Consider the following 27,752-nt stretch of genomic DNA (forward strand, 5'->3'; position numbering starts at 1 on the left):
ATTGATTTCCAAATAAATCACTGACAGTGTCACCAGCAAAGCACCGCACACCTCCTCCATGCTTCACGGTGGGAACCACACATGCAGAGATAATCCGTTCACCTACTCTGTGTTTCACAAACACATGGCGGTTAGAACCAAAAATCTCAAATTTGGACCAAAGGGACACATTTCCACCGGTCTAATGTCCATTGCTCGTGTTTCTAGGCTCAAGCAAGTCTCTTCTTCTCATTGCTGTCCTTTGGTAGTGGTTTCTTTGCAGCAATTCGACCATGAAATCCTGATTCGCGCAGTCTCCTCTGAACAGTTGATGTTGAGATGTGTCTGTTACATGAACTCTGAAGCATTTATTTGGACTGCAGGATTTATTTAGACTAAGAATGGTAACTCTAATGAAAGTAGAGGTAACTCTGGGTCTTTCTTTCCTGTGGCGGTCCTCAAGAGAGCCAGTTTCACCGTAGCACTTGATGGTTTTTGCGACTGCACTTTCAAAGTTCTTGACATTTTCCGGATTGACTAACCTTCATGTCTTAAAGTAATGATGGACTATCGTATCGCTTTGCTTGTTTGAGCTGTTCTTGCCATAATATGGACTTGGTCTTTTACCAAATAGGGCTATCTTCTGTATACCACCCCTACCTTGTCACAACACAACTGACTGGCTCAAACGCATTAAGGAAAGAAATTCCACAAATCTACTTTTAGGCACACCTGTTAATTAAAATGCATTCCAGGTGACTACCTCATGAAGCTGGTTGAGAGAATGCCAAGAGTGTGCAAAGCTGTCATCAAGGCAAAGGGTGGCTACTTTGAAGAATCTCAAATGTGTTTTGATTTGTTGAACACTTTTTCATTTACTACATCATTCCATGTGTTATTTCATCATTTTGATGTCTTCACTATTATTCTACAATGCCCTGGAATGAGTAGGTGTGTCCAAATTTTTGACTGGTACTGTATCTGTATATATATATATATATATATATATATATATATATATATATATATATAAATACACATATATAAATAAATAAATAAATAAATACACACACACACACACACACACACACACACACACATATATATATAAATACATATATATACATACATACACACACACATATATACATACACATATATATATATATTCACACACACACACTTTACAGAAATGTGTGCATGTACTTTATAGAAATGTCTATGGAGCAGTGCTGCAGCTTTAATGAGCACCCTGGAGACGGTGGTATTTACAAGACCCCCCAGGAGAGGCCTGGTCAGCTGTCAGCAATACCATCATCCACCCTCAGCATTGATCACTGGGCCACAGGTGAAGAGACAAGTATGCTGCAAGTGGGGGGGGGGGGGGGGCGGATAGAAAACGGACTGAATGCTTGTGTTTTGTTTTTCCGTTTGAAGAACATTTTTGCTACAGTGTGCACTAATTAATACGACCCCGAGTCAGTGGTCTGTCACCAATTCCGTTTTGTGTCGTAGACACAAACGTCTGTTTACCATGGGACATTTGGCCAAAAGTGTCTGTGAGGATTGCGTGTGCATTTGCCGCATTTGCATATACGTGTTTGTGTGTACGTCAGGGTGGTCCCTGAGGTGGGGACTAAATTGCTTGTCATTGTAATCAGCACTTTCGATGGCAGAGTCCAGGCTGACTGCAGCTCCCATACAGGACCCTAGGGGGACGCACGCAACGCTATACAACCAACACCAAGAGCCATGGAAGCAGAATACACACACACATTAAACGAGCTAGACTGTGGTCTCTGCAGTTTTGCACACACACACATCCCATACACACAGGTAAATACACACACATTCCATACACACAGCTAAACACACACACACACACCCTACAAGCCGATATACCCTCTCCTTTTCCTCTGCAATAATAGCCTGCTCTTCTTCATCAAACACCATCCTCTTCGTGCCTATGATTATGGTTGCCATAGAGATGGCCCAGTAGACCACCAGTGGGGGCCCAGAGAGGCCAGGCATTCGTGTGTGTGTGTGTGTGTGTGTGTGTGTGTATGTATGTATGTATGTCTGTCCACCTCGCTTTCTGCCATTCCAAGCTCATTCCAAATGGCTTTAAATACACAACCCCGTACAAAAAGATGGGCGATTAGCCTACAAGAGGTTACCAGTAACACGATACGTTTCCCTTGAAACGTTGAGATGGTCCGCTCCTCCTGCTCTGCCTGAGAAACAACATCCTGTTGTAAGTCCTGGAGAGTGAGACATGATTCCTGACCTTTGTCTTGCCCTGAGAGAGAAGGAACGGCTTCCTTCCTTCCTTCCTCTCCTCCTCTTGACTACCGGACAGCATAGACTTAAAAAACAGCTGTGTGACGTTGCCTTGAACAATCAACAAAAGTCGAGAGATGTTGCTAGAAAGAAAAACGGATATACGGTCACACACACAGACACACACACACGTGTGTGATTGGATGCATACGCACACAGAGACAGCACACTGCATGACTTACAAACAGGGAATGTCCTGGAAAGAGACAAACAAGCAAGCACCAACTGAAGCCGCATGGACATCGAGCAGCTGCGAGGCCATCACAATACAAAGAACAGATGCTGAGAAGGAAATGGTCTTGAGACGGTTGAGATTTGAAAACTGTTGTGGTTTGTGTCACTAAGCCTTTTTGAACTCTCTTCGGACCAACTAAATAACCAAAACAATGATTCCACTTACAGTCCATTTACTATGGCTTATGGCCTGGAACCTTGATATTTGCATTGCTGACTATTTGTTCCACAATACAAGAATACGAAGTCTGGCAGTGTATCTAGTTGGTAAGAGAATAAGAACTAACCATTGGTCTAGTGGGTCCAAACCATTATTTTGGTACAAAAAAAGAAGAATTCTAGGGCACATATAGGGAATAACTTTGTGCATGTACGTTCAAGTGTGTGTGCATGTGTGTTTATATGGGTCTGTCTGAGTGAGTGAGTGAGTGAGTGAGTGAGTGAGTGAGTGAGTGAGTGAGTGAGTGAGTGCGTGAGTGCGTGAGTGCGTGAGTGCGTGAGTGCGTGAGTGCGTGAGTGCGTGAGTGCGTGAGTGCGTGAGTGATGCATGTGTGCTTGCATGTCCGTGTGTGTTCATGTGTGTGTGTGTAGCATCTCTCCGGGGGCTCTGCTTGCAGTGCTTTAATTAGCCTAATCCAGCCCCAGCACATAGAGATAGGGGGGGGGGGGGGTACTTGGGGGAATACAGCCTTCTGCTGCTGCTCACCATGTTGGCTCCCCCCAGTCGCTCGTCAAGCCCACCATACCCTGCTGGGAGGACAGAAACTGCTTCCAACTGGCGTCAACATGGCCGCCTCTCTGTTAAAGAAGGGCCGGCCCTAAGGGAAGGCTCCATTGAAAAGGTAGGGAAGGCTAAATGCTCAATTAAAAAAATTGAGATATACCGAGTTTGTACTGCAGATGATGTGAAATGTCTGCCAGATGTTTGGACAACTGAGACTGCCAAGAGGCAGTAGTTCTGGGTGCTCTGAGTGGTTGTCAGTGTACCATAGCACAAGCCAGTGTGCGCGTGTGTGTCTGCGTTCCCACATGTGCATGCATGTAAACATGCTTACGTAGGTGAATTGGAATATATGCATACCGCTATGCCCCTTACTATGCTAACATCCTGGTTCAAACCCATGTGTGTCAGTTTAAGGAGGGAGAAACCAGAATGAATAACAGAGGGAAGAATCCACTATAGAAAGAGGGAGGAAGAGAAGAATAGAGCGAGTGAAAGAGAGAGAGCGAAAGAGAGAGCGAGAGAGAGAGAGAGAAAGAGAGCGAGAGAGAGAGAACCACAAAAACAGATCTAGGGAATAGGAGCAATCAGCCAGTCAGTCATCTAATGACTATTCCCAGGGAAGGGTTGAGGAGCGGCGGGACAGAGAGGGGGCAGCAGAGGAAAGAGGAGGAGGAGAGGAAAGAGGGTGGAGAGGGGAGGGGGTGGAGAGGAGGGGGCAGTCCATGCACAACCTGCATGTAGCATATACTGTAGAGAATACATGCTTGTTTACCCATTCAGATAAGGTGTGGGAGGATTATGACACATGAGTGAGCAAGGCACAAATATTTCACACCAATGACCAATAAATTCAGAATTTGACACTTTTAGATTATCATCATTAACCAGTACTCACTCTCTCTCACACACACACACCAGGGCTTCCGTTTGCCGATAATAGCAGACTTTTGTTCGATTTTGGGGGGGGGGGGGGGGGGAGCTGACAAATAACATAACAATTTCCCCCCAAAAATGACAAAATCACATTGTGAAATAATGCTTTTTAGCCTTATACATTGATGGAAATACCAGTTGATGGAAATACATTTGACCGGGCATGCTTATGGGTCTACGAGTTAATTGGCATAATTTAGCGGAATTAAAATTGGCGCGTCATTATTCGTTTCGTATCTTATTTATCACACGCGCACAGCACATACACAGAGACTTTGAGCGGAAAATCTGTCAGACAGCGTTTTTATAAGCCAAATCATTGCGCAACAATTCTAAATGCAATCGTGTGTTAATTCTTTTTTGGCCACGATTAAAAATAGCTACTATTTTTTATTTCTCAACTGGTAATTGAAATGCGCTTCACATTCGCTATTCAAACGCATAGGCAACGGAAGGCAGACTTCATCAGCGTGTCACACACCGCTATTCAATGAACCAGAGGCAGTTTGCATTTTGAAAACATATAGGCCAGCTAGTTAATTGTTTAAAACCGGAATGTTTTACTACATATTACGAGGCATGTTTTACCTTGCTTCAAAGTAGCCTAGTCAAAATCCAACCATATCAGTGGAGGAAATTATTTGATAAAGACTTCCATGTACCATTTAAACCAGTAGCCTATTTCTGTCATGTTATTGGGTTTTAAACTTTCTTTCATTGCCCGGTAGCCAAATTAACATTTCTGCTAAACGTTCTGATCTGTTGCATCACTCATTGCTTTAAAGAAATATATATCTATGTAGCCTAGGCCTACTGGTTGTATGAATTTGGGATCTACCGTCCCACAACTGTCCCAGAGTCTGCTTGGACTATTTTCTTCTCGACAAACTGACCAATATAATAGGTTAACTTTACTACTATGGGGGATAGTAGACTGACAGAGTCATAGGAGGCACGTCCATAAGGCCTAAGGAGAAGCATAGCTTTCCCCAAGTAAATTGAATTGCCAAAATTATGTAGCCTATTAGCCTACTCCTGTCTATGCAGAAATAAATGAAATTATTCCAAATGGGCTACTAAAGCACGATTTGGCTACAGAGGATAATTTGCTTCCCCTAGCCTTAAAAATAAATAAGTTGGGGATTGTTTTATATCGCATTGCAAATGGCTATTGCTGTAAAGAGAATCTGCCTTTAAGTAATCAAAATGCTCAACTTAATTGAGCGAACAACAGTAGGCCTATAGCTTATTGGCACCAGCAGAGAACATTGGCTATACCCCCGGTGAGTGTACACCACGCAGATTCACTATATCATTGTTGGGTCAGTGCCACTTCAAAAGTTGGTTCATTTCCTCCTCCAATTAAGATGGACGTCAAAATCTAAATTTGTGTCTCCCCTTCTCGTAGGCCTATTAGATGGATGACGACTATACACGCTCCGCCACATACTGAACGGTCTCTGTCGCGTACAGTGATTGAGTTATATTATCCGCCTAATTAGGAATAGTAGGCTCGCTTGCATAAGTCTGCAAACGCAATGACGCATAGGCTAGTGATTCCGCTGTTCGTTACGCGTACTCGTCGTGTCGACTGAGGAGAAGTAAACGTGGACAGTTATTCTAGCATCTGTGCGGGTAAGAAGGACACGCGTCATTGCATCCTCCACTTGTTCTGTTCAGACGACTTACCATCATGTAAACGTGATCTCTGCCGTTCTGAGCACCGTGGGTGGACGCGCCCCTAATCAGGTTACGGACCCAATTAATATGGTTCCGGTGGGAGAAAAAAAATATCCCGCCGGTCAAATGTCTGGCGCCACCTTTTCATAACGGAAACCCACGACATACGCTCCGAACAAAGCCAAAACAGAGCCTTACAGAACGCAGTTCCTCTCCAATAAACCTGACATAGAACAGTGAAAGAGAAACGAGAGTGACATACATTACTAATTAAAAGGCCCTTCAGTCAGAACACGAAGACAAGGATTAATATTTCACTACAGAGGGACTGAGGGATGACAAGCACTTTCTGACACACACACATGCTTACTCTCACGCATAGTATGCCGACACACAGGAGAGCGGTTTTCGAGAGAGCGGAGAGCAAGAGAGAGAGAGAAAGGGGAGGTGAGTAGATTGTTGTAAAAGCCCAAGGCATCCAGCTAGAGGTTCTGTCTATTCATCATCATTAAGGGCTCTGTTACATGGGTATCGTGGCAGGCCTCCAAGGTCAGCAGCACTAATAACAGGGCCAAGGAGCGCTATCTGCATCGCTAGCGCTAATGCTAACATCAATACTCAAATCCTACAGCTGAAGCTAATGCTAACATGCCTAGCCCCTGGGCAGTGGAACTGCGCTAGGCTACACTAGCCAGCATTGGTCCATTTCTACCTTTATTTAACTAGGCAAGTCAGTTAAGAACAAATTCGGCCTAGGAACAGTGGATTCACTGCCTTGTTCAGGGGCAGAACGACAGATTTGTACCTTGTCAGCTCGCGGTTTCGATCTTGCAACCTTTCGGTTACTAGTCCAACGCTCTAACCACTAGGCTACGCTGCTGCCCCAATGCTGCCCTCTTCGCCGCTACTAAATACTAACGGCTAGTGCTAGCAGGATTAGCCCCCAGGGAAACGGACAAGCATTGAGGCTATGCTAGCCAGCCGACCCATGACCAGGCTAAAGCTTCCTCCTATAGGGAATGAGCAGACGGCAAAGGACAAAGGCCAAGGGACAAGATAAGGTGTTCATGTTTGTAATCTCAGCCCTTGGATCCTATCCTAGTTCCTGTGTGCGTGTGCTCTTGTGTGTTCTTTGGCCAGGTGCATGTGAGAGAAGACCACTGGCCCCGTTTGAACTCTGCAGCCTGGCGATGCCCCTATAGCATGTGACTGCAATGTGACACACACACACACACACAGCATTGAGATACTCCAAACTCCTGTCTCAATCCAACTCCGTTATCCTCACTTAGCTAGGTTGCTTTGTGTACGCTAATCGTCTTACAGCTCGCTAAAGACGAGGAACTAATCAAAAAAGAATCCATAAAATAAAAAAAATCTATTAATCCCCGATGGGTAATCCGATTAAATTCATTCAGTCAATCAATTCACGTAGGAGCATGATACAGGACGAGAACATAACTGTAGGCTAAAGCAAGCGGTCTTCAATCTTCACGCCTCAGATGTGCAATTGCTGGCAGTAGCCTTTCCCCTAGATTGAATTAGCGCGATCAATTGATCAGCACGGGATTACAGTGTCTCCCTCGTTCGAGTTAATGGAGGCTTAGGCTAGCCCGTCGGCTTGTTAGCATCTTAGCATCTAATCGTGCTAGCATCTAAGCGTCTTGGCATGCTAGCGTCAGGGGGGCTAGCTAGCAGGGATAAAAGGGGAAAGAGAGAGAACAAGGGATGAGAGACTAAATGCCTGTGACTGAATGAGTGTGCATTCCAGGCCCATATGTCAAACAGCAGATCATAACTATAACATAACCACAGAGAGACTAAAGGATTTTTTAAAAATTGCTTATGTGACAGGTGTGTTAGTGTCAAGTTACAATGTCAAGTTGCTAGTCTTAACAGCTTAAGTGAAGCTACGTGTATTGTATGCTGGGTTAGCCAGAGAACACACCGTGCACTGCAATGACCGCTTTGGCTATGTGTTGGAAAAACCTATTTTGGAGAAATGAGATAGAACTGAAGCACAGAGTAATGGACTGCGAGTGTACGGCACGCGAGTTAAGTCGCGGTGGGCCAAGGGGGGGTGGGTGTGTCTGTATATGTGTGATGGTCCGGGTCAAAGGTCATCTACCTCTGCCGTGCCGCTTACGTCAGGCCTTCAGGACGCAGTGTTGTCATCCAAGGTTCCAGCGTGTGCACGTGCGCGCGGCAGGTCAGTAAAGTCTACTCCTGTACTCCCAGCAACCACAAGACCTGAGAAACTGAGCCAATGTCCAAAGATCCAACAAATTCAAATAGAATATTACACCAAGCCTATCAAAAATGAACAGAGACATTTCTGAGAGACTTTTTAAACAGAACAAAAATGGGCAAATACAAAAAGAATCTGGGCCATTCTCTGACAAATATGTTTCTAAAAACATCTTTGACCTTCTTAAACGATTGAATGACAATCATTTCAAGCTGCCCCATAGCCCCTGCCTACACGTCCCAGTCCAGCTTTGAAAATCTTCTAACCCTCTTCTTTTTTTATTATATATCCAGCAAACCCATCCATTATTTATCCCTCTCTCTTTCTCCTTCTCTCCCTCTCATCAATGTGCTAAAGTAACCCCTTGCTGTACTGAGCTCGGAAATGAGCAGCCATCATTTCCGTCACGAACCGTGCTGCTATGCTAAATCGGGGGCTATCCCGACTAGCAACCAAGAGGCTTTAGACGTAGACGCATGTTAGCCTCCATAGAATGACTAATGGTTATGGCCTGGAAGGTAGGGTGTATTAGTGTGACATGAGGGGGTGTGAGACAGAGGTTTAACGAGGGCTTCCAATGTCCTTTACAGTCCCTTACCCGTACCGTTAAAGCTTGTTAACAGAGCCCTCATTACTGTCTCCAACCTGTCACACCAGCACTGTGTGTGTGTGTGTGTGTGTGTGTGTGTGTGTGTGTGTGTGTGTGTGTGTGTGTGTGTGTGTGTGTGTGGAAGACACATTTGAGTTGAACACAGCTGACTAGGTATCCTCCATTCTCTTTGCTGTGCTACACACTTCTCTGTGTGTACGCCCCTCTGTGTGCATGCATATGTCTGCGTGTGTATACCTGAACGTGCACAAATATGTGCATGTCTCTATATATATGTGTGTGTGTGTGTGTGCGCGCGCGCATGCATATGTGCCTAGCTGCATGTCAGACAGCCCTCTCCTTAATGAGACTAAATGATGAGAGGAAAATGGAAGGCGCAAGCTGCATCTCATTGCTGGGCCCACTCAACTCTCTCCGCCTATTATCTGATGCACAAGGAAATCTTTGATCAGAGGAGAGACAGAGGGAAGAGAGAGAATAAGAACGGCAAGATGACAGGAAAGGAGGAAGAGGAAGTGGGAAAAAGAGCGAGATCCTGCTTCTTTAGTGAAAGCACTGGAGCCAGGCCCAAGGGAAGAGAGTAGAGAGTGAGAGAGTGTGTGTGAGAGAGTGAGAGAGTGAGAGAGTGAGAGATGTGCATGTGGAACATTCAGGGCCCAAACTCATCAACCATTGGACTGAAGAGTTTAGCACTGGAGTTCAACAAAAATCTTAAAGATGTTGACGTCATAATTCTGCAGGAGACATGGTGTAAGGCTGACATTGTCACTCACTGTCCCACAGGCTACAGAGAGGTAATTGTGCCATCACAGAAACACAGCTCTGTCAATAGAGGCAGAGACTCTGGAGTGTTGATCATTTGGTACAAATCCGAACAACAAAATCCAATTGATCCCCTGAAAATTGGTAAATATCACAGTTGGTTAAAACTGAAAAAATAACTTGTACTGACAGAAAAATATGTGTTCCTTTGCGCAATATATATCCCCCCCCCCTCAGAATCCCCGTATTACTCAGAGGAGATCTTCCCCACCCCTGAGTCCATAAACAACTTCTGGCAAAATTGAAAAACAAAAACAATCCGAAACAAGAGGAATTAGCGATACAAGAGGAATTAGCGATACAAAATGGTGACATACGGACAACCCATTTTAAAAACACTCCACAACACCGTTCAAATTGACACAAACGCAGAGCAATGCCAAATTCATGAGAAGTTGAATGGATTACAAAAAGCTACAAAGGACAATCAAAATTCATTGGACTCCTCAATTACTGACCAGGAGCTCTATAAGAAACTTCAGGCCCTCAAATATAAAAAATCATGCGGACCTGATGGCTTCCTAAATGAGATGCTCAAACTCACTAGTGCACAATTTAAATTGGCTATATTAAAACTGTTTAATTGATCCTGGGTGTAGGTAATTTCCCTGACATCTGGAATCAAGGGCTCAAAACCCCAATCTTTAAGAACGGAGACAAATTTGACCCTAACAATTACAGGGGCATTTGTGTGAACAGTAACCTGGGGAAGGTTTTCTGTAGTATTATAAATGTAAGAGTTTTACACTGCCTTAACAAGCACAATGTCTTGAGTAAAAGCCAAATTGGATTTATACCAAAACATCACACGAATGATCACATTTACACCCTGATAGATAAACATGTCAACCAAAATAATACCAAAAAATGTACGCTTGCTTTATCAACTTCCAAAAAGCATTTGATTCTATTTGGCATACAGGACTGTTCTACAAATATATTGAAAGTGGTGTATGGGGTAAAACATATGACATAATTAAATCAATGTATACTGGCAATACGTGCAGCATTAAAATTGTCAAGAAAATAACATAATTCTTTAACCAGGGGCGGGGCCTTCGCCAGGGTTGCAATCTGAGCACTCTTCAATATTTACATAAACGAATTGGCTACTATTCTATAAAAATCCTCACCCCCTTGTGTTAGTCTCCACAATTCAGACGTTAAATGCCTACTCTTCGCAGATGACTTATGCCTGCTGTCACCCACAGCACATGGCCTACAGCAGAGCCTGGACCTGCTAGAGCAGTACTGCCAGACCTGGGCCCTGGCAGTAAACACCCACAGCACATGGCCTACAGCAGAGCCTGGACCTGCTAGAGCAGTACTGCCAGACCTGGGCCCTGGAAGTAAACCCCAAAAATAATAAAATAATGATGTTCCAGATAAGATCCAGATCTCAGGGAATTAGACTATAGTTCTCAATTGGTACATGATATATAGAGTACTGCACACACTACAATTACTTAGGTTTAAAAAAACAAGCTCAACTAGACACCTTAATGAGGCAGTGAATGAACTGAGAGAGAAAGCACACAGAGCATTCTACGCCATTAAAAAACAAATTCAAATTGAAATACCAATTAAAATTTGGCTAAAACGAATTGTATGTGTCATTGAACCAATTGCACTTTATGGCAGCGAGGTGTGGGGTCCACTTGCAAAACAAGATTTCACCCAACGGGACAAACGCCCCATTGAAACCCTGCATGCAGAGTTCTGTAAGATTCTCCTACATGTCCAGAGGAAAACTACAAACAATGCATGCAGGGCAGAATTAGGCCAATATCCATTAATAATAAAACATCAAAATAGAGCAATTCAGTTTTGGAAACATCTAAAATACAGTGACCCCCTCATATCATTCCCACGCCTTGCAATGCCAAGAGCTGAGCGAAGGAAAGAGTCCACTCATCCAGCTGGTCCTGAGTTCACAAACCTGTTCTACTAACACACTGAAGCCTCAGGACCAGAACATCCAATCATTCATAATAAAACAAATTACACAATCAAAACAAAACTACATTGCTTATTGGGAAACTCAAGCACAGGCACAAAGCAAAATGCAGTGCTATCTGTCCAGAAGATCAACAGTACACCGTGGCTGACTATTTGACCATGGTTACTGATCAAAACCTTAGAAAAACATTGACAAAGTACAGGCTGAGTGAGCACAACCTTGCCATTGACACGGGCAGACACAGGAAAACCTGGCTCCCTGTAGTTAAAAGGCTGTGCAACCACTGCACCACAGCAGAACCTGAGACAACGCTGCATTTCCTGACAAAATGTAAAACAATATAAAACTATTAGAGAGTGTCATTTCCCCAAATTTGAAACCCTTATTCAAGGCTTCAAAGACCTCTGTGACGAGGATAGGCTACCCGTCCTGTTGGGGGAGGACGCAGAGAGCTGTGGGTTGGCAGCGCACTACATTACTGCCTGCCATAAGACGAGGGACAGTGTCTGATAGACCAATCAACCTGCACATGTCCTGTACTGTATGCTTATTGTTATTGTTCAATGTATGGTTATTTTGACCCTTGGTTATTGTTGTCCCGTTGACAATTTTGATTCTTATTATCTTAATATTGTAAATATCCAAAGTAAGCTTTGGCAATATGTACATTGTTACGTCATGCCAATAAAGCAAATTGAATTGAAATTCAGAGAGAGAGAGTGAGAAGAGTCGCTAGAATGCTAACCACTTCACTTCTTTCTTTTCTTTTTAACAGGCTACTTACGTTGGTGCTAAAACTAGAGTTGGTGTAAGCAGAAGCACCGTCTAGCATAGTGTACACACACACGCATGCACACGTACACAGCAGTTCTCACGGTGTGAGAATCTACCACATTGCGCTTAAGGCGTGTGTGTGATGCAAGCCACCAGATCCCTCTTATTTTCTAGCCTACAGGGAACAGTGTTCTATCTTCTGTGCTTTGTTAGGTTTAGGAAAAAAACACACACAGGCAGGCGGACATGCCAACAGATGGGGAGAATGTGTAGCATACTTGGGCAGCATTGATTTGAGCTCATTAAAAGCCAAATGCTTCGGCAACACACAAACGGGCGGGGAGACACTCACACACACACAGGCGGGCAGACACACACACGCACAGGCAGGCAGACAGACACACACAGGCAGACAGACACATACGCAGACAGACACATACATACGCAGGCAGACACACACATACTCAGGCAGACAGACAGACACACACATACTCAGGCAGACAGACAGACACACACATACTCAGGCAGACAGACAGACACACGCAGACAGGCATGCAGACAGAGACACACGCAGACAGGCAGGCAGACACACGCAGGCAGACACACGCACACACACAGGCAGACACACACACACAGGCAGACACACACACACAGGCAGACACACACACACAGGCAGACACACACACACACATACATATACAGACTGACAGACACACACACACATACACAGGCAGACACACACACATACATACACAGGCAAACAGACACACACATACACACACAGGCAAACAGACAAACACACATACACAGGCAGACAGACACACACAGGTAGACAGACAAACACACACATACATACATACTTACACACACACACACACAGGCAGACACACACACACATACATACACAGGCAGACAAACACACACACACATACACAGGCAGACAGTTCCTGGAGTGCAGCTGTGATGGCTTGGAGCATTAGCAATGAGAAACATATTAGATGGGCCAGGCTTCACTTCTTAGCTTTGTTCTAGCTCAGTCTATCTTGCTGCCTGATTCACACAGTGTAGGGTGAGATACCCCTAGATGCTGATCTTGGGTCAGTTTAGCATTTTCCTTACTAAAGGTAAAGGTCAGGTTTGGGGGAGAAGCTAATCCTAGATCTGTAGCTAGAAACTTCACCCGAAGCAATTCACACACTACAGGGCCAACTCAATCAATAATGTGTTGGCTTGTATATATCCTTTAAAGCTGGAATTCTTAATGGTGGAACAGCCATGTCCTTTTGCAATATTACAACAAATACGTTATTGCAAACAACAAACACTGTTTTTACCTCTCCTCACCTCTGCTATGTCAACAAAACAATAATGACTGTGGGGTGGACAGCGATTCCATCTTCTTCTTTTTTTTATCGTTGTAATTGAATATTAAAAACATACAATCGGCCTATAGTGAAGCCGCTCAAAATTGACATTATATTCAGTCATCTGACCATCTCCTGTCCAGAGCGAACCACAGGAGCAACCAGGGTCAAGCGCCCGTGCAAAAGGGCACGTCGACAGATCTCCCACCAAGTCAAAACTGGGACCTGAACCAGCGACCTATCGGCCACCGGCCGAAGCTCCCAACCGCCAGGCCACCAACCCCCCACAGTTCCCCGACAGCTGTCCCTTAACCATGCGAGAACCCCCCCCCCCATAAAAAAGTCTAAAAATAAATACACCTCTCCCTCCATTCCCCAAGCCACCGCCCCCAACGCAACAACCAACAAAATGAACAAAAGAGAAAAACGACAATGCAAAAACAAAAGACATCAAGGACAACAAAAATCAAAACCAACTGTATAAATTTTAATTCATGTGTGGCATTATATACGTGTGCGTCTAGTGTGTGTACGCGTTTGAATGCGTGTGTACAGTTGAAGTCGGAAGTTTACATACACCTTAGCCAAATATATTTAAACTCAGTTATTCACAATTCCTGACATTTAATCGTAGTAAAAATTCCCTGTCTTAGGTCAGTTAGGATCACCACTTTATTTTAAGAATGTGAAATGTCACAATAATAGTAGAGAGAATGATGTATTTCAGCTTGTGTTTCTTTCACATTCCCAGCGGGTCAGAAGTTTACATACACTCAATTAGTATTTGGTAGCATTGCCTTTACATTGTTTAACTTGGGTCAAACGTTTCGGGTAGCCTTCCACAAGCTTCCCACAATAAGTTAGGTGAATTTTGGCCCATTCCTCCTGTCAGAGCTGGTGTAACTGAGTCAGGTTTGTAGGCCTCCTTGCTCGCACATGCTTTTTCAATTCAGCTCACAAATTTTCTATAGGATTGGGGTCAAGGCTTTGTGATGGCCACTCCAATACCATGACTTTGTTGTCCTTAAGCCATTTTGCCATAACTTTGGATGTATGCTTGGGGTCATTGTCCATTTGGAAGACCCATTTGCGACCAAGCTTTAACTTTCTGACTGATGTCTTGAGATGTTGCTTCAATATATCCACATAATTTTCCTCCCCATGATGCCATCTATTTTGTGAAGTGCACCAGTCCCTCCTGCAGCAAAGCACCCCCACAACATGATGCTGCCACCCCCGTGCTTCACGGTTGGGATGGTGTTCTTCGGCTTGCAAGCCTCACCCTTTTTCCTCCAAACATAACGATGGTCATTATGGCCAAACAGTTATATTTTTGTTTCATCAGACCAGAGGACATTTCTCCAAAAAGTACGATCTTTGTCCCCATGTGCAGTTGCAAACCGTAGTTTCATGGCGGTTTTGGAGCAGTAGCTTCTTCCTTGCTGAGCGGCCTTTCAGGTTATGTCGATATAGAACTCGTTTTACTGTGAAAATAGATACTTTTGTACCCGTTTCCTCAAGCATCTTCACAAGGTCCTTTGCTGTTGTTCTGGGATTGATTTGCACTTTTCACACCAAAGTACGTTCATCTCTAGGAGACAGAAGGCGTCTCATTCCTGAGCATAATGACGGCTGTGTGCTCCCATGGTGTTTATACTTGTGTACTATTGTTTGTACAGATGAATGTGGTACCTTCAGATGTTTGGGAATTGCTCCAAAGGATGAACCAGACTTGTGGAGGTCTACAATTTCTTTTCTGAGGTCTTGGCTGATTTCTTTTGATTTTCCCATGATGTCAAGCAAAGAGGCACTGCGTTTGAAGGTAGGCCTTGAAATACATCCACAAGTACACCTCCAATTGACTTAAATGATGTCAATTAGCCTATCAGAAGCTTCTAAAGCCCTGACATCATTTTCTGGAATTTTCCAAGCTGTTTAAAGGCACAGTCAACTTAGTGTATGTAAACTTCTGACCCACTGGAATTGTGATACAGTGAATACGTGAATACGTCTGTAAACAATTGGAACAGGTTTGTTTATTCCGGTTTGGCTATATTTATCTCTAGCTCTCTCTTCAGTAATTTGAACATCATCATTTTTAACATCAGTGCTTAAAGCATCAGACAGGCCCAGTAGCCTACATATAGTTGATTTTATTCAAACATACGGTGTGTATATACATGGAAAGAAAATACAAATCAGCCAAGATGGTGTTGTTGTCGGGGACAGCCCTAACGCATACTCATACATAATACTAATCATCTTAATAGCAATACAATAATATAAAATGTTTCATAACACTTTCCATGATGATTTGGCCAGTTAAATCGACGAGGATGTAGTTTGTGTGGTGATCATGTCTCCATCTCATCATGCCCATCCCGCTCTCTTTCTCTCCGTCTCTCCTCATGAACTGATGACAGAGGGATTGCATTCATCCCCACAACAGTACCCTCCGTGCTACTTCCCAGCTCTGACAACTTGTGCCTCTGCTAACACAATGTGAATGGGAGAACACACAAACATATACAAGCACATACACACAGATGTGCACAGACATAAGACAAACACACCTACAGAACATGTCTTGAAAGAGTGGAAAGGAGAGAGAAAGAAAGAACGGAAAGGAGAGAGGGAGAAGGGGAGAGAAAGAGAGTGAACGGGGAACTGAGCACTTGAAGTAAATCAGGATGACAGGGGACCTATTCACTATCAAAACAATGTGTTGGAATGACCCTCCTCTACACAGAGGGACTTGAGATGTATGTATGTTTGTCTCTGATTGTCTGTGTCAGTCTGGTTTCTATCCATTTGCCAGGCTGGCAAGTAGAGATCTCTCTCTCTCGACAGGGTATCACTGTTACTATACCGTGGGTCTCCCTCTCGGTCTGTCCGTCTCTCCCAATCACTACCTCGCTCTCATTACTCACCCGCTTTTTAACAACCCACAGATCTTTCTGTCTTTCTCTGTCTCTCCATTCCACTCTCCTAATCCTTCCCTCCCTCCCATCACTTAAGAATTTGTTCTTAACCGACTTGCCTAGTTAAATAAAGGTGAAATAAAAAAAGTGGTTGGGGTCCCATCTGCAGCTTTTTCGAGACAGAGACAGACAGACAGACAGACAGACAGAGACAGACAGAGAGAGCGGTGAAGGAGTAGGGGGGTTTAGTCACCAGGAGGGGTCTGTCCCATCATTACCATGCCTGTGACGAGAGGGTGGGGGGGGTTGCTATCAGTCTGCCAAGTTTCTGTCTGACACGCACACAGGCGCGGGCACACACACACACATCATTATGAGCCTGTAGAATAACAATGATCAGTCAATTAGCTTCTGACACACGCACACACAGCTCACAGATACACCCGTCCCTCTGGAATACCAACGGTCATGAACCGTGTCGCCACGACCAAGAAGCACACACAGACGCACACACAGACGCACACACAGACAGGTCTTATTTTAAAAGATTAACCAAGTAACCGCAGGGTAAGTTAATCCATTTCCTATCAAGACCATGCTGGTCAAGTTCAACGGCTAACACAGACGGTTTAGATGTCGGAGTGTTCATTAATGATGCCTACATCAGGCTACTTATAAACAGGACAGCAACAACATCCCCTCCACTTTTCACACTAATAAATCTTCCATGGCCTCTTTGTCAGAGTCCGAAGCCCCGGGGGGGGAATCCATTGAGTGGGCAGTGGGGCCTGTGGGAAGCTACTCAGAAGAACTACCTATTTCTGGCATGGGTTCAAAATGGGCACAGTGGCTAGTGCAGCAGATGGGAGAGTTGTACCCCCTCTGGTGAAACAGCTGAAGAATGCTACGCTGACACCAGGCTGGAGACTGACACCTCGATGGGGAGGGAGGAAGAGTGGGGTCTGGCTCCAGTGCTTTCACTAAAGAAGTAGGCTCTCTCTCCCTCTCCATGAAAAACATTGCTTCAATATGCCAAAGCAACCATGTATACAATATACATTGTAATAAAATGATGAAGCATAATAATATCAAATGGTAGTAAATAAAAATACATTAAAAAAATATATATATAACAGTAAAATGGTAAAATGGTAACAGTCAATAGTAGAAATATAATGAATAATAGAGACAGTAAAAGGTTAAACATGGAAAATGAAACTATAACTAACTAGCTGTCATCCTCACCATCATTAAACTGCTATCATTACCATCACCCCTACTACCCGTACCACTACTGTTTGGAATAATAATCACAACAACAATATTAATAAGTAAGTTACTGCTTACTTTGCAGATGTTATTATCCAGTGTCCCTCAGGCTATGGCAGGCAAATACAGATTTGGCTGCAAGAGGAGTCGTTGCTCCTTCGCCCATGAGTATTTTTTTGTTTTTCCTCTGGGTTTAATAAGATAAAATGTGGAATACATTTAGTAATTTCTGGGAATAATGACTCTTGGTGAGGAATATGTTTCACAGTAAAGGAGAAAGTGCATCTTTCTACTTCCCCTGTCGTGCAGTGACCACATACACGCTCCTCTTTGGGCGGCCATGTCTTTTAATGTCTGCCGATTCCAATTGCCAATTGGTGGTCACTCAGCCTGTACTTGGTAAGGATCTGTCTCTGCTTCGTATCTCTAACAGAGCAGAGATAATTAGCCAATTCATATTCTCGGTTTAGGGCCAAACAGCAATTTAGTCGGCTTTGGGATTTTGTTTCATTTTTCCAATGTTGTAAATATGACTCCTTTGATTGGTTCATGATTTTGTTGATTCTTTCTTTTGAAGCAGTGCTGGTGTCACAGCTTGGTTGGTTAGGTCTAACACCAGCTGACAGAGGGCTCGTTTCTGGGCTCAGCTCTTGGGTTTGAAGTGCTTTAAACTGGAGACTTGAACTTGAATTTAGGTGAAACCAAAATTAGAAATGATCTTTTGTGCATTTTCATGACCAATAGAAAGCAGCCTAATTCTGCCCTACATGCATTCGTTGGTGTATTTCTTTGGACCTGTAGAATTTTCAGACATAATTCTGCATGTAGGGGTTCAATTGGATGTTTGTCCCACATTTTAAAGTCCAGTTTCTTGAGTGGCCCCCCAAACCTCACTTCCGTAAATAATTATTGGTATGATTACGCTGTCAAATATTCTGGTCCAAATTCTAATTTCATACAATACTCTCCGGGCTTTTTCCTGAGTGCATTCACTGCCATAAAGTTTCCCGATGCAGATATGGTCAGACCAAGGTATGAGTCATTTTTTGTGTGTTCAATTATGGTGTTGCTTAAGGCGAATCGCTATGCGTTTCTGACAAATGTATGGCAATATGGCAATATTGCTCTAGAATGTTAAGCTTCTGCTGGAGACCTTCTTTGGTTGGTGATAGAATAACCAAATCATCAGCATATAGCAGGTATTTTTACCTCTGTGTCAAATTGTGTTAGTCCTGGGGCTGCAGAATGGTCCAACGTGTCTGCTAACTAACTGATACAAATGTTGAAAAGGTTTGGACTCAAACTGCAGCCTTGTCTCACACAAATCATTTTGTTTTTTTGGTTTTAGATGTTTATTGCACACTTGTTTTCTGTGTACACACATTTAATTAAGTCATATGTAACAGTATAACTTTAGTCCGTCCCCTCGCCCCGACCCGGGCACGAACCAGGGACCCTCTGCACACATCAACAAGTCACCCACGAAGCATCGTTACCCATCGCTCCACAAAAGCCGCGGCCCTTGCAGAGCAAGGGGAACCACTACTTCAAGGTCTCAAAGCGAGTGACGTCACCGATTGAAATGCTATTAGCGCGCACCCCCGCTAACTAGCTAGCCATTTCACATCGGTTACACATACACCTTACCACCAAGCCAATTTTGAAAAATAGACCTTTGTGCCAAATAGAATCGAATGCCTTTTTTTAAGTCAATAAAGCAGACTTACATTTTTAAGAAAGGTTTGAATTCTTGAATTCAAATGCTACAGAAAACCTTTCCCAAGTTGCTGTTTACGCAAATTCCCCTGTAATTATTGGGGTCCAATTTGTCTCCACTTTTGTGGATAGGGGAGAGGAGCCCCTGGTTCCAGACATCAGCAACCAGAAGTCAGTACCATGTTGAACAATTTAAGCACAGCATTTTGCAACTCAGGTGTGCTGTTTTTCAGCATTTAATTTCTGATTTTATCTAGACCACAAGCCTTCTTTGGTTTTACAGATTTTAGTATTTATTTCGGTTCTTGTTGGGTTATAGGGTAATCTAATGGAGTTTGGTTGTTTTTAATGACTGATTCAAGGATGTTCAATTTTTGTTGAATTTCTAATTGGTTATGTTGTAAGTCTTTTTGTGGGATGTTTTTGTATAGTGTGTGTGAGTGTGTTTCTGAGTCTGTGTGTGAGAATTAAAGGGCCTGTCTAGTCCAGTAGTCTGCATATCTCTGATATTTCTCGGTGTCTTTTGCCAAAGATGTAAGCTGATGATCTGAATGATACATGGTGTGGACTGCATCATGTGGGACACTTCTCTGAAGGACAGTGTTCTCTGAAGGACATTCTGATGGTCCCCTCTGCTTCGACTAGAGAGAGGGTGTTGTGGAAACGTTGCATAGCAGGTGTTCCTGGTGTTGTTGGCATGTTGTTGGCTCTGTCTGCTGCAGGCGAGGTAGGTAGAGGGACACTGAGGGCTTCTTGCTGGGTGACAGAAGCTGCTGGGGGGTTTCGGGCCTGCTTTCCTGCCATCATCTCCCTTCTACTTTTAAGGTAGCAAACACATTATCAAAACCCTGGAGGCTTGAATCATTGCCTTATACAATAATGGAACTGTATTGATACAGGTTGACTCTTTGATATGTGTTGCTCTGGTCAGCTGATCTGACAACCTTGGCTGATGCCTCTCCTTTTTTTAAACTCTAAAAACCATGTATATTTCCATATTTGTAGGAGCCAATTGTTTTCAGAAGTTGTACCCCCTCTGAAACAGCTGAAGAACAGAGGCAGGACCATACATAAGTATCCCTCACAGCTTGTTGTGCTTCACACACACACACACACAGCTCCTTAATGTCTGTACAACATACATTGGGGAGGGAAAACACAAAAGCATGACACACTGACACGGATAGCATGCAGACGAGAGAAAGAGAGAAAGCAAGCAAGCCTCAATTTCCCATTTCAACAGATCCATCAAAAAGCTCCCGCTGCCATCGCACGTTGCGAATCCACCGTGCTTCTACATCTGCATTGCTTGCTGTTTGGGGTTTTAGGCTGGGTTTCTGTACAGCACTTTGTGACATCAGCTGATGTAAGAAGGGCTTTATAAATACATTTGATTGATTGATTTTCTCCCTCTCTTCTCCCTCTTCCTCCCTCGGTCACTCTCATCCTCCTCCCTCTTCCTCCCTGTCACTCTCTTCCTCCTCCCTCCGTCACTCCCTCCGTCACTCTCTTCCTCCGTCACTCTCTCCTCCCTCAGTCAAGCTCTCCTCCCTCAGTCAAGCTCTCCTCCCTCAGTCAAGCTCTCCTCCCTCAGTCAAGCTCTCCTCCCTCAGTCAAGCTCTCCTCCCTCAGTCAAGCTCTCCTCCCTCAGTCAAGCTCTCCTCCCTCAGTCAAGCTCTCCTCCCTCAGTCACTCTCTCTTACTCTCTCCATCACTCTCTCCATCTACACATTCTTTCCAACAAGTTAGGCACATTTGATCAGGGAGTACACACAACCACACACGCAAACACACACAGGCAGCATATTGTGAACTCGTAGTTGAGATTAAAATCCTATTAATATTGGGTTTATTAACTGCAGAATAAAACATGTTTGTGTTTCTCTTTCTCACTAGGAGAGAAGGCAGATGACGGATTTGGTGACTTCTTGCACACTGATTTTCTTTTTGTCTTGACGCAGGCGTGTGAGCAAACAAACATGTAACTGCCAAAATAAAGGAAACACTTGAGTAAATGAGGAATACAAAGTATATTGAAAGCAGGTGCTTGCGCACAGGTTAATTAAGCGATTAACATTGTATAATTCTTAGGGTCACGTATAAAAATGCCGTTGTCCATTATTTTGGCTGCCACGGCAAGAAGAGACTTCAGGTATTTATTTGGTATTTATTAGGAACCCCATTAGCCGCAGCAAAAGCATCAGTTGCTCTTCCTGGGGTCAACATGAAACATGACATAATACAGAACACTATTCGTCACGGACTGAAATTCATACATTTAAAACTCCACACATAGCCTACATACGAGTACATGCATACAATATATAGGTCTAATACATAGTACAGCGCAAATCACAATACAAGATATATAAAATGGCTGTGTCTCGTCACAATCCCCTTTCTGTAGTAAGGTGTTCTTTTACATGTTTTTATGACTGGTTTTATTGCTAACTTCAGTTAGCTGGGGTTCCAGAGAGTTCCATGCAGTCAGGGCTCTATTTAATACTGTGGGTTTCGCAGCCTCTGTTGTGGACTTGCAGACTGTGAAGGGACCTCTGGTTGCATGTCTTGTGTTGTACCGATGAGCGTCCGAACTGTGTGCCAACGGCTTGAACAGACAGTTCAGTACCTTCAACACATCAATACCTCGCACAAAGACCCATAGTGACGCAGTCAATCTCTCAGCTTTGAGCCAATAGAGACTGACGTGCATGTTCCCTCCGTGTACATCAAAGTGCGATACGTGCTGCTTTGTTTTGGACCAACTGCAATTTACCTATGTCCTTTCTTTGCAGCACATGACCACACAGCTGGGCAGTAGTCCAGGTGCGACAAAACTAAGGCCTGTAGGACCTATCTGGTTGACTGAGATGTCAAGAAGGCAGAGCAACGCCCAATCATGGACAGACCTCTACCCATTTTAGCAACCATTGAGTCTAAATGTTTTGACAATGACAGCTTGCTATCTAGGGTTACACGCAGCAGTTTAGTCTCCTCAAACTGCTCAATAGCCACATTATTCAATAACAGATCTAAACGAGGTTTGGTGTTGAGCGAGTGATTTGTCCCACAAATTGTTATTTGATATTTAGTGTCAGCCTATCGCTAGTTCGAAAACTAAATCTGACTGGAGCTCTATGTTAAGTGTCTCAGTTATTTCGTTTACTGTTGCAGCCGACGGGTATACTGTTGAGTCATCAGCGTACATAGATACACAGGCTACATTCAAGGTCAGTGGAAGGGCATTTGTAAAAACAGAAAGCAATAATGGCCCTAGTGAGCTGCCCTGCAGTACACCACACTCAACTGAATTCGGCTTCCATTAACAAAAACCCTCTGTGTTCTATTAGATGGGTAACTCCCAAGCCATAATAAGTCAGAGGATGCAAAATGCATAACACCTCCGTTTTTTTCAGCAATAGGTTATGATCGATGACATCAAAAGCTACACTGAAGTCGAACAAAACAGCTCCCACAATCTCCTCACAATCAATTTATTTCAGCCAATCAGTAATTTGTGTTAGTGCCGAGCACGTTGAGTGCCCTTCCCTATAAGCATTCTGAAAAGTCTGTTCATTTGTTTTCTGTAAAACAACGTTGTATTTGATCAAACAGTATTTTTACCAAAAGTTTGCTAAGCGCTTGTAACAGGCTGATTGGTCAGCTGTTTGAACCATTAAAAGGGTGCTCTGCTATTCTTGGGTAGCGGAATGACCTTTGCCCCCCACACACCGTCTTCTAGGCATACATTTAAAATGTCAAAAACAGGAGTCACAATGTATTCCGCTACCAACCAGGTTGTCGGTACTTGGTGGTTTGTCCTTATTTATAGACGGCAACAATTGTTTTCACCTCTTCCGCACCGACTTTGTGGAACTCAAAACTACATCGCTCGTCTTTCATTATGCAGGAATATGAAGGCTCAGCATTCTACCTCAATGAAGGATGGAGCAGAGCTCCAGAGCTTTTAACCATCATCCGTTACATAATGTATCTTTGTTCCATAGTATAGTTTCTTCTGGCAGTTCTCACAGTCAGTTTCTTGATGGGCGCATGCCTATCAGTAACCGGAAAGAAGCAGTTTCACAAATGCTTCCAGTGCAGCATCCGGATGTTCCTCAGTACATCAGACCAACAAATATTTTTCACATCTTCACAAAGGAATCATTGTTAAAACCTCTCGTATGATCGTTTATACACAATTTTAAGTCCAGTCTTCGGAGCTTTGGTTTTTCTCGATATCGCTATTATATTATGATACATCTGATGGCCGTGGACACTGCTTGAGAGCGGATTTCTGCAACATTAGTAAAGATGTGATCAATATACATAGATGATTTAGTTCATGTTCTGTTTGTAAATACCCTGGTAGGTTGGACTGATGACTTGAACCAGATAGCAGGCACTGGTTACAGCTTGGAGCTTCTTTGTGAGTGGGCAGCTTGATATCACTTACAATATCCAACATTTCACACATATAGTCCAAACACTGACTCTTAGCAGTTTTCAGTTTTCTGATGTCAATAAGTGGTCAATTTCACAAACCTTATTTCTCAGGCGTGTTAATATGGGCAATTTTTTGTCCATTTCTGTGTTGCTTGCTTGTTTTTAGTGCTATTCTGAGTGGCTGATCCGAGGTAGACATCAGTGACATTTACGTTTCGCCTCCTTCGCCTTGCCAGTGTCCAGTCTCCCACTGGCCGGGGAGTTGAGCTTACCATCTGTCCAGTGGATTGGAGCAGGTCAGTACCGCCCGACTCATCGAGTCCTTAGCTGTAGGAGGCATTCTGAACTGAAACTGAAAAGCACATCTTGTTTTTTCCCGCAACTGAACTAGCAGCCGGAGAATCACTTCCCTAAACTGCTTGATGATGATACATTTGGAACAGACAAATAATTAATGCTCATTTATCAGTTCCACCTTAGTTTCCTCCTCTTGTGTAGATGTCATCTCGCACCTAGCGCATTTGAGCCTAGATGTAGACACAAATACCACTGGCGTTTTGACTCTAACACTGCTAGTGTTATCTTGCTCTGTTAGCACGATAACCGCTAACCTTTGTGTATTTTTTTTTGCAGGAATCCAGGACCAACTTGCGGTCCCAGCCAAAAAAAAAAACTAACAGCTTCGCGGAATCCTTAGCTATCAGAACTTCCAAATGGTTAAAAACGTTGCTGACATGATTAAACTATTTCCTCAAATCAACAGACCGAGTGTAGACAGCACACTGATCTGCTGTGCGCTCTGATGACGTCTGTTGCGTGATGATGTATGTATGCTCTCGAGTGTTTGAGATCTCAGTGACTTTGAAAGAGGGGGGTCTTTAAGGAGCATAGGGGGTTTAAAGGGTGTGTGTGTCTCAGTCACCAGATCTCAACACAAATGAACACTTATGGGAGATTCTGGAGCGGCGCCTGAGACGGCGGTTTCCACCGCCGTCAACAAAACACCAAATGATGGAATTTCTCATGGAAGAATGGTGTCACGTCCCTCCAACAGAGTTCCAGACATTTGTAAGAACATCTGCCAAGGAGCATTGAGGCTGTTCTGGCACTTTGTGGTGGCCCAATGACCTATTAAGACACTTTATGTTGGCGTTTCCTTTATTTTGGCAATTACCTGCATGTATCAACAACCTTGTTCTCTCCTTCTACACACCAACACACGTCTCACACGACAGCAAATAAAGCTGTTCACAAAATAACTGAATGGGTCGGTGTCACTTTGACAAATGCACAGTGCTGAATCTAAGTCAACATTGCATTGTGCTGTCACACACACACACAACACATTCAGACAAAGAAATCCACACGTGCGAGCAAACCCACAGATTATAATGCATATTCATAACGGTGACTCAATGTCTTGAGCGGGAACAGAAGGTAAACCGGGCGAAATACAATGAGCTCCTATCTACCCCGAGAGCCCTGTCTTCAATAGACTACACACACGCACAATAGGCTTACACACACACACACACACACACAAATGCGTATGACAAGCCATAACGAACACTCACCAAACACACAGTCAACATGCACACTGTGTACGTAGTAATAACTGAGATAACGTCAATAACAACACACAGCTAAGAACACACCAACAACAACAGCAGCCCGCTTGGAATGTTCACCAGAGATTCTGTGGGCTAAGATCCAGACAGCGTTCAGCTTTCATTCCAAGCCACTAACCGTTAACACATATCCGCCTAATATCCAGTTCATGACCACCACAGGAACCAAACCCCACGACTTCCAATAGACCACTCTATCCATTTCCATTTGACACCACAGGCTAGGCCTATATACTGCATCTACTAAAACCAGACGACCGCAGTCAATTGACATTTCGCCGCCTGTCGTCTGAGCGGCCATTTGGGAAAAAAACGGGTGGAGATTTTGATCGGCGGCCTGCAGGGTCTCCTGGATGTTAAAGACAAGTCAGAGTCAAATGGATGTGACGCGTCGCAGTAAGGTTTTATGAACTAAACAAGCCCCGATGGCTAAATCTGATCCCACCACTCATCTATGAGGGCGGACATGTAAGTGCACTGCTATTTGCCGGAGCCATATAGGAATCTATAGGTTCCCATTCCTGACACAGCCTATGATTTCCCCTGAGGACTAAACAATGTCGACATGATTATACATGGAGCAACTTCCTGCTTACAGAAATAAAATAAAAACATCCAAATTCCAATCTGCCGTGACAAGACTGATCAACAAAGACCATGAATACAACGCAATAACGACGCCCCTCAAAAACGCTAAAACGTCCTACTCCTTCGCGACCGAAAGAGTCGTTCTCCCTCCATCCTTTAGCTCCTTACCTTCTTTATCCTGCCGTTGCGCGTGCCGGCAAAGGCCACGGTGTTGCCGCGGTAATCGTAGGCGGCCACCGAGGTCAGGCCGTCATCCTTGTCGATGAAGAGCGGTATCCCTTCTATGGTGCTGGTCCCGCCCAGCGGCTGGTTAAAGTCCTGGCCGCAGAAGTTGTCGTCGATCTGAAGAGGCTGAACGAGAGAGGGGAGAGACAGAGAAGTGTTAGGAAACTGGTATAACAGTGTGTCTGGCCTTGTAATAGCCTTGTTTAATACAGTACAATATCAGAGCGCAGTTGCATTTACAGAAAGACAAAGGAAAGAGTCACAAACACACAACAGATACGCAGTTTGCAAACGTGAACTATCGTCTATTGACGAGTGTTGTGTGCGTGTGTGCATGTTTTAAGTAGTGTGTGTGTGTCTCTTCCAACGAATTCTCTTCAACCGATTCAAATGATAATCCCCTCATTCAGAGCTCTAATTTCATTAAGGGGCACAATAGTGACCCCCTGACGAATTCCAACCTGCCACTTGGGTTGCTAAGGGAGATAGGCTGAACCGCTGACACAAAGCATTGAGGCTAGAGGGCAGAGGTCACCAACCTTACTACGCAAGTCAAATCGGCCTGTCGTGAGAGGCATGACACACCAACGACACCGTGTGAGTGGGTGTGTGTGTGTGTGTGTGCAACCCCACACCCTATGGAGGCCTAAGAGGTTGCTAGCAGAGGAAGGTTAGAATTGAAGTGGCGTCAGTGTGTGTTTAACACGGGCAACGCGCGCGCGCACACACACACAGGCGAGTGTGTAAATGGTGGTGTAATCCAAAGACTTATCACTACATCATCTGATTGATCCACAGAAGAGAACAGTTAACTCGTCCCCTCTCCCTCGCGTGTCTCACCATCTGCCTAAAATTGATTTCAACACGACTCTCGTCGATATCCCTCCGGTCTTCCTTTCCTACTTTTCTCACTCTAGCTGCCTCGCTCTCCAACTCTCAAACCATCCCTTAGCCGAGAACTACAGCGGACGAGTACAGTAACTATACGCGTTAATATCCTTTTTTCTCTCTCTCTCCCTCCATTCCTCCCCCTCCACCTCTTTCACTCTGCGTCTTTTCTCTCTTAAATCTATCCATCTCACAGCGGGAAGAAAGGCAGGGAGAGAAAGGAGGAGAGGAGACAGAGGAAGGGACAGCCAGCTGGGCATCAATTCGGTTAACAAAGCCCCCTAGTTCGCCCCGTGGCCCGGTGGAGAGAGAAGGATTGCTGCTTTACGGGAACCTTCCGCGACTCACTAACAATGGGCGTCTGCAGAAAGATCGGGAGGATTGTAGAGGAGTTAAGTGTGTT

General features: G+C 44.1%; 1 protein-coding gene across 2 annotated transcripts in view; it reads right to left on the bottom strand.

The window, feature by feature from the left end:
- Positions 1–27,752, bottom strand: part of LOC139564650 (plexin-A1-like) — a 244,953-nt gene that overhangs the window by 163,163 nt on the left and 54,038 nt on the right. For both annotated transcript variants that reach the window (XM_071384372.1, XM_071384366.1), the window contains exon 3: positions 26,405–26,587. In XM_071384372.1, coding sequence (XP_071240473.1) covers positions 26,405–26,587 — 183 coding nt within the window. The remainder of the gene's footprint in view (positions 1–26,404; positions 26,588–27,752) is intronic.

This window comes from Salvelinus alpinus, chromosome 2 (genome assembly GCF_045679555.1).
Source record: "Salvelinus alpinus chromosome 2, SLU_Salpinus.1, whole genome shotgun sequence".
NCBI classification, from domain to species: Eukaryota; Metazoa; Chordata; class Actinopteri; order Salmoniformes; family Salmonidae; genus Salvelinus; species Salvelinus alpinus.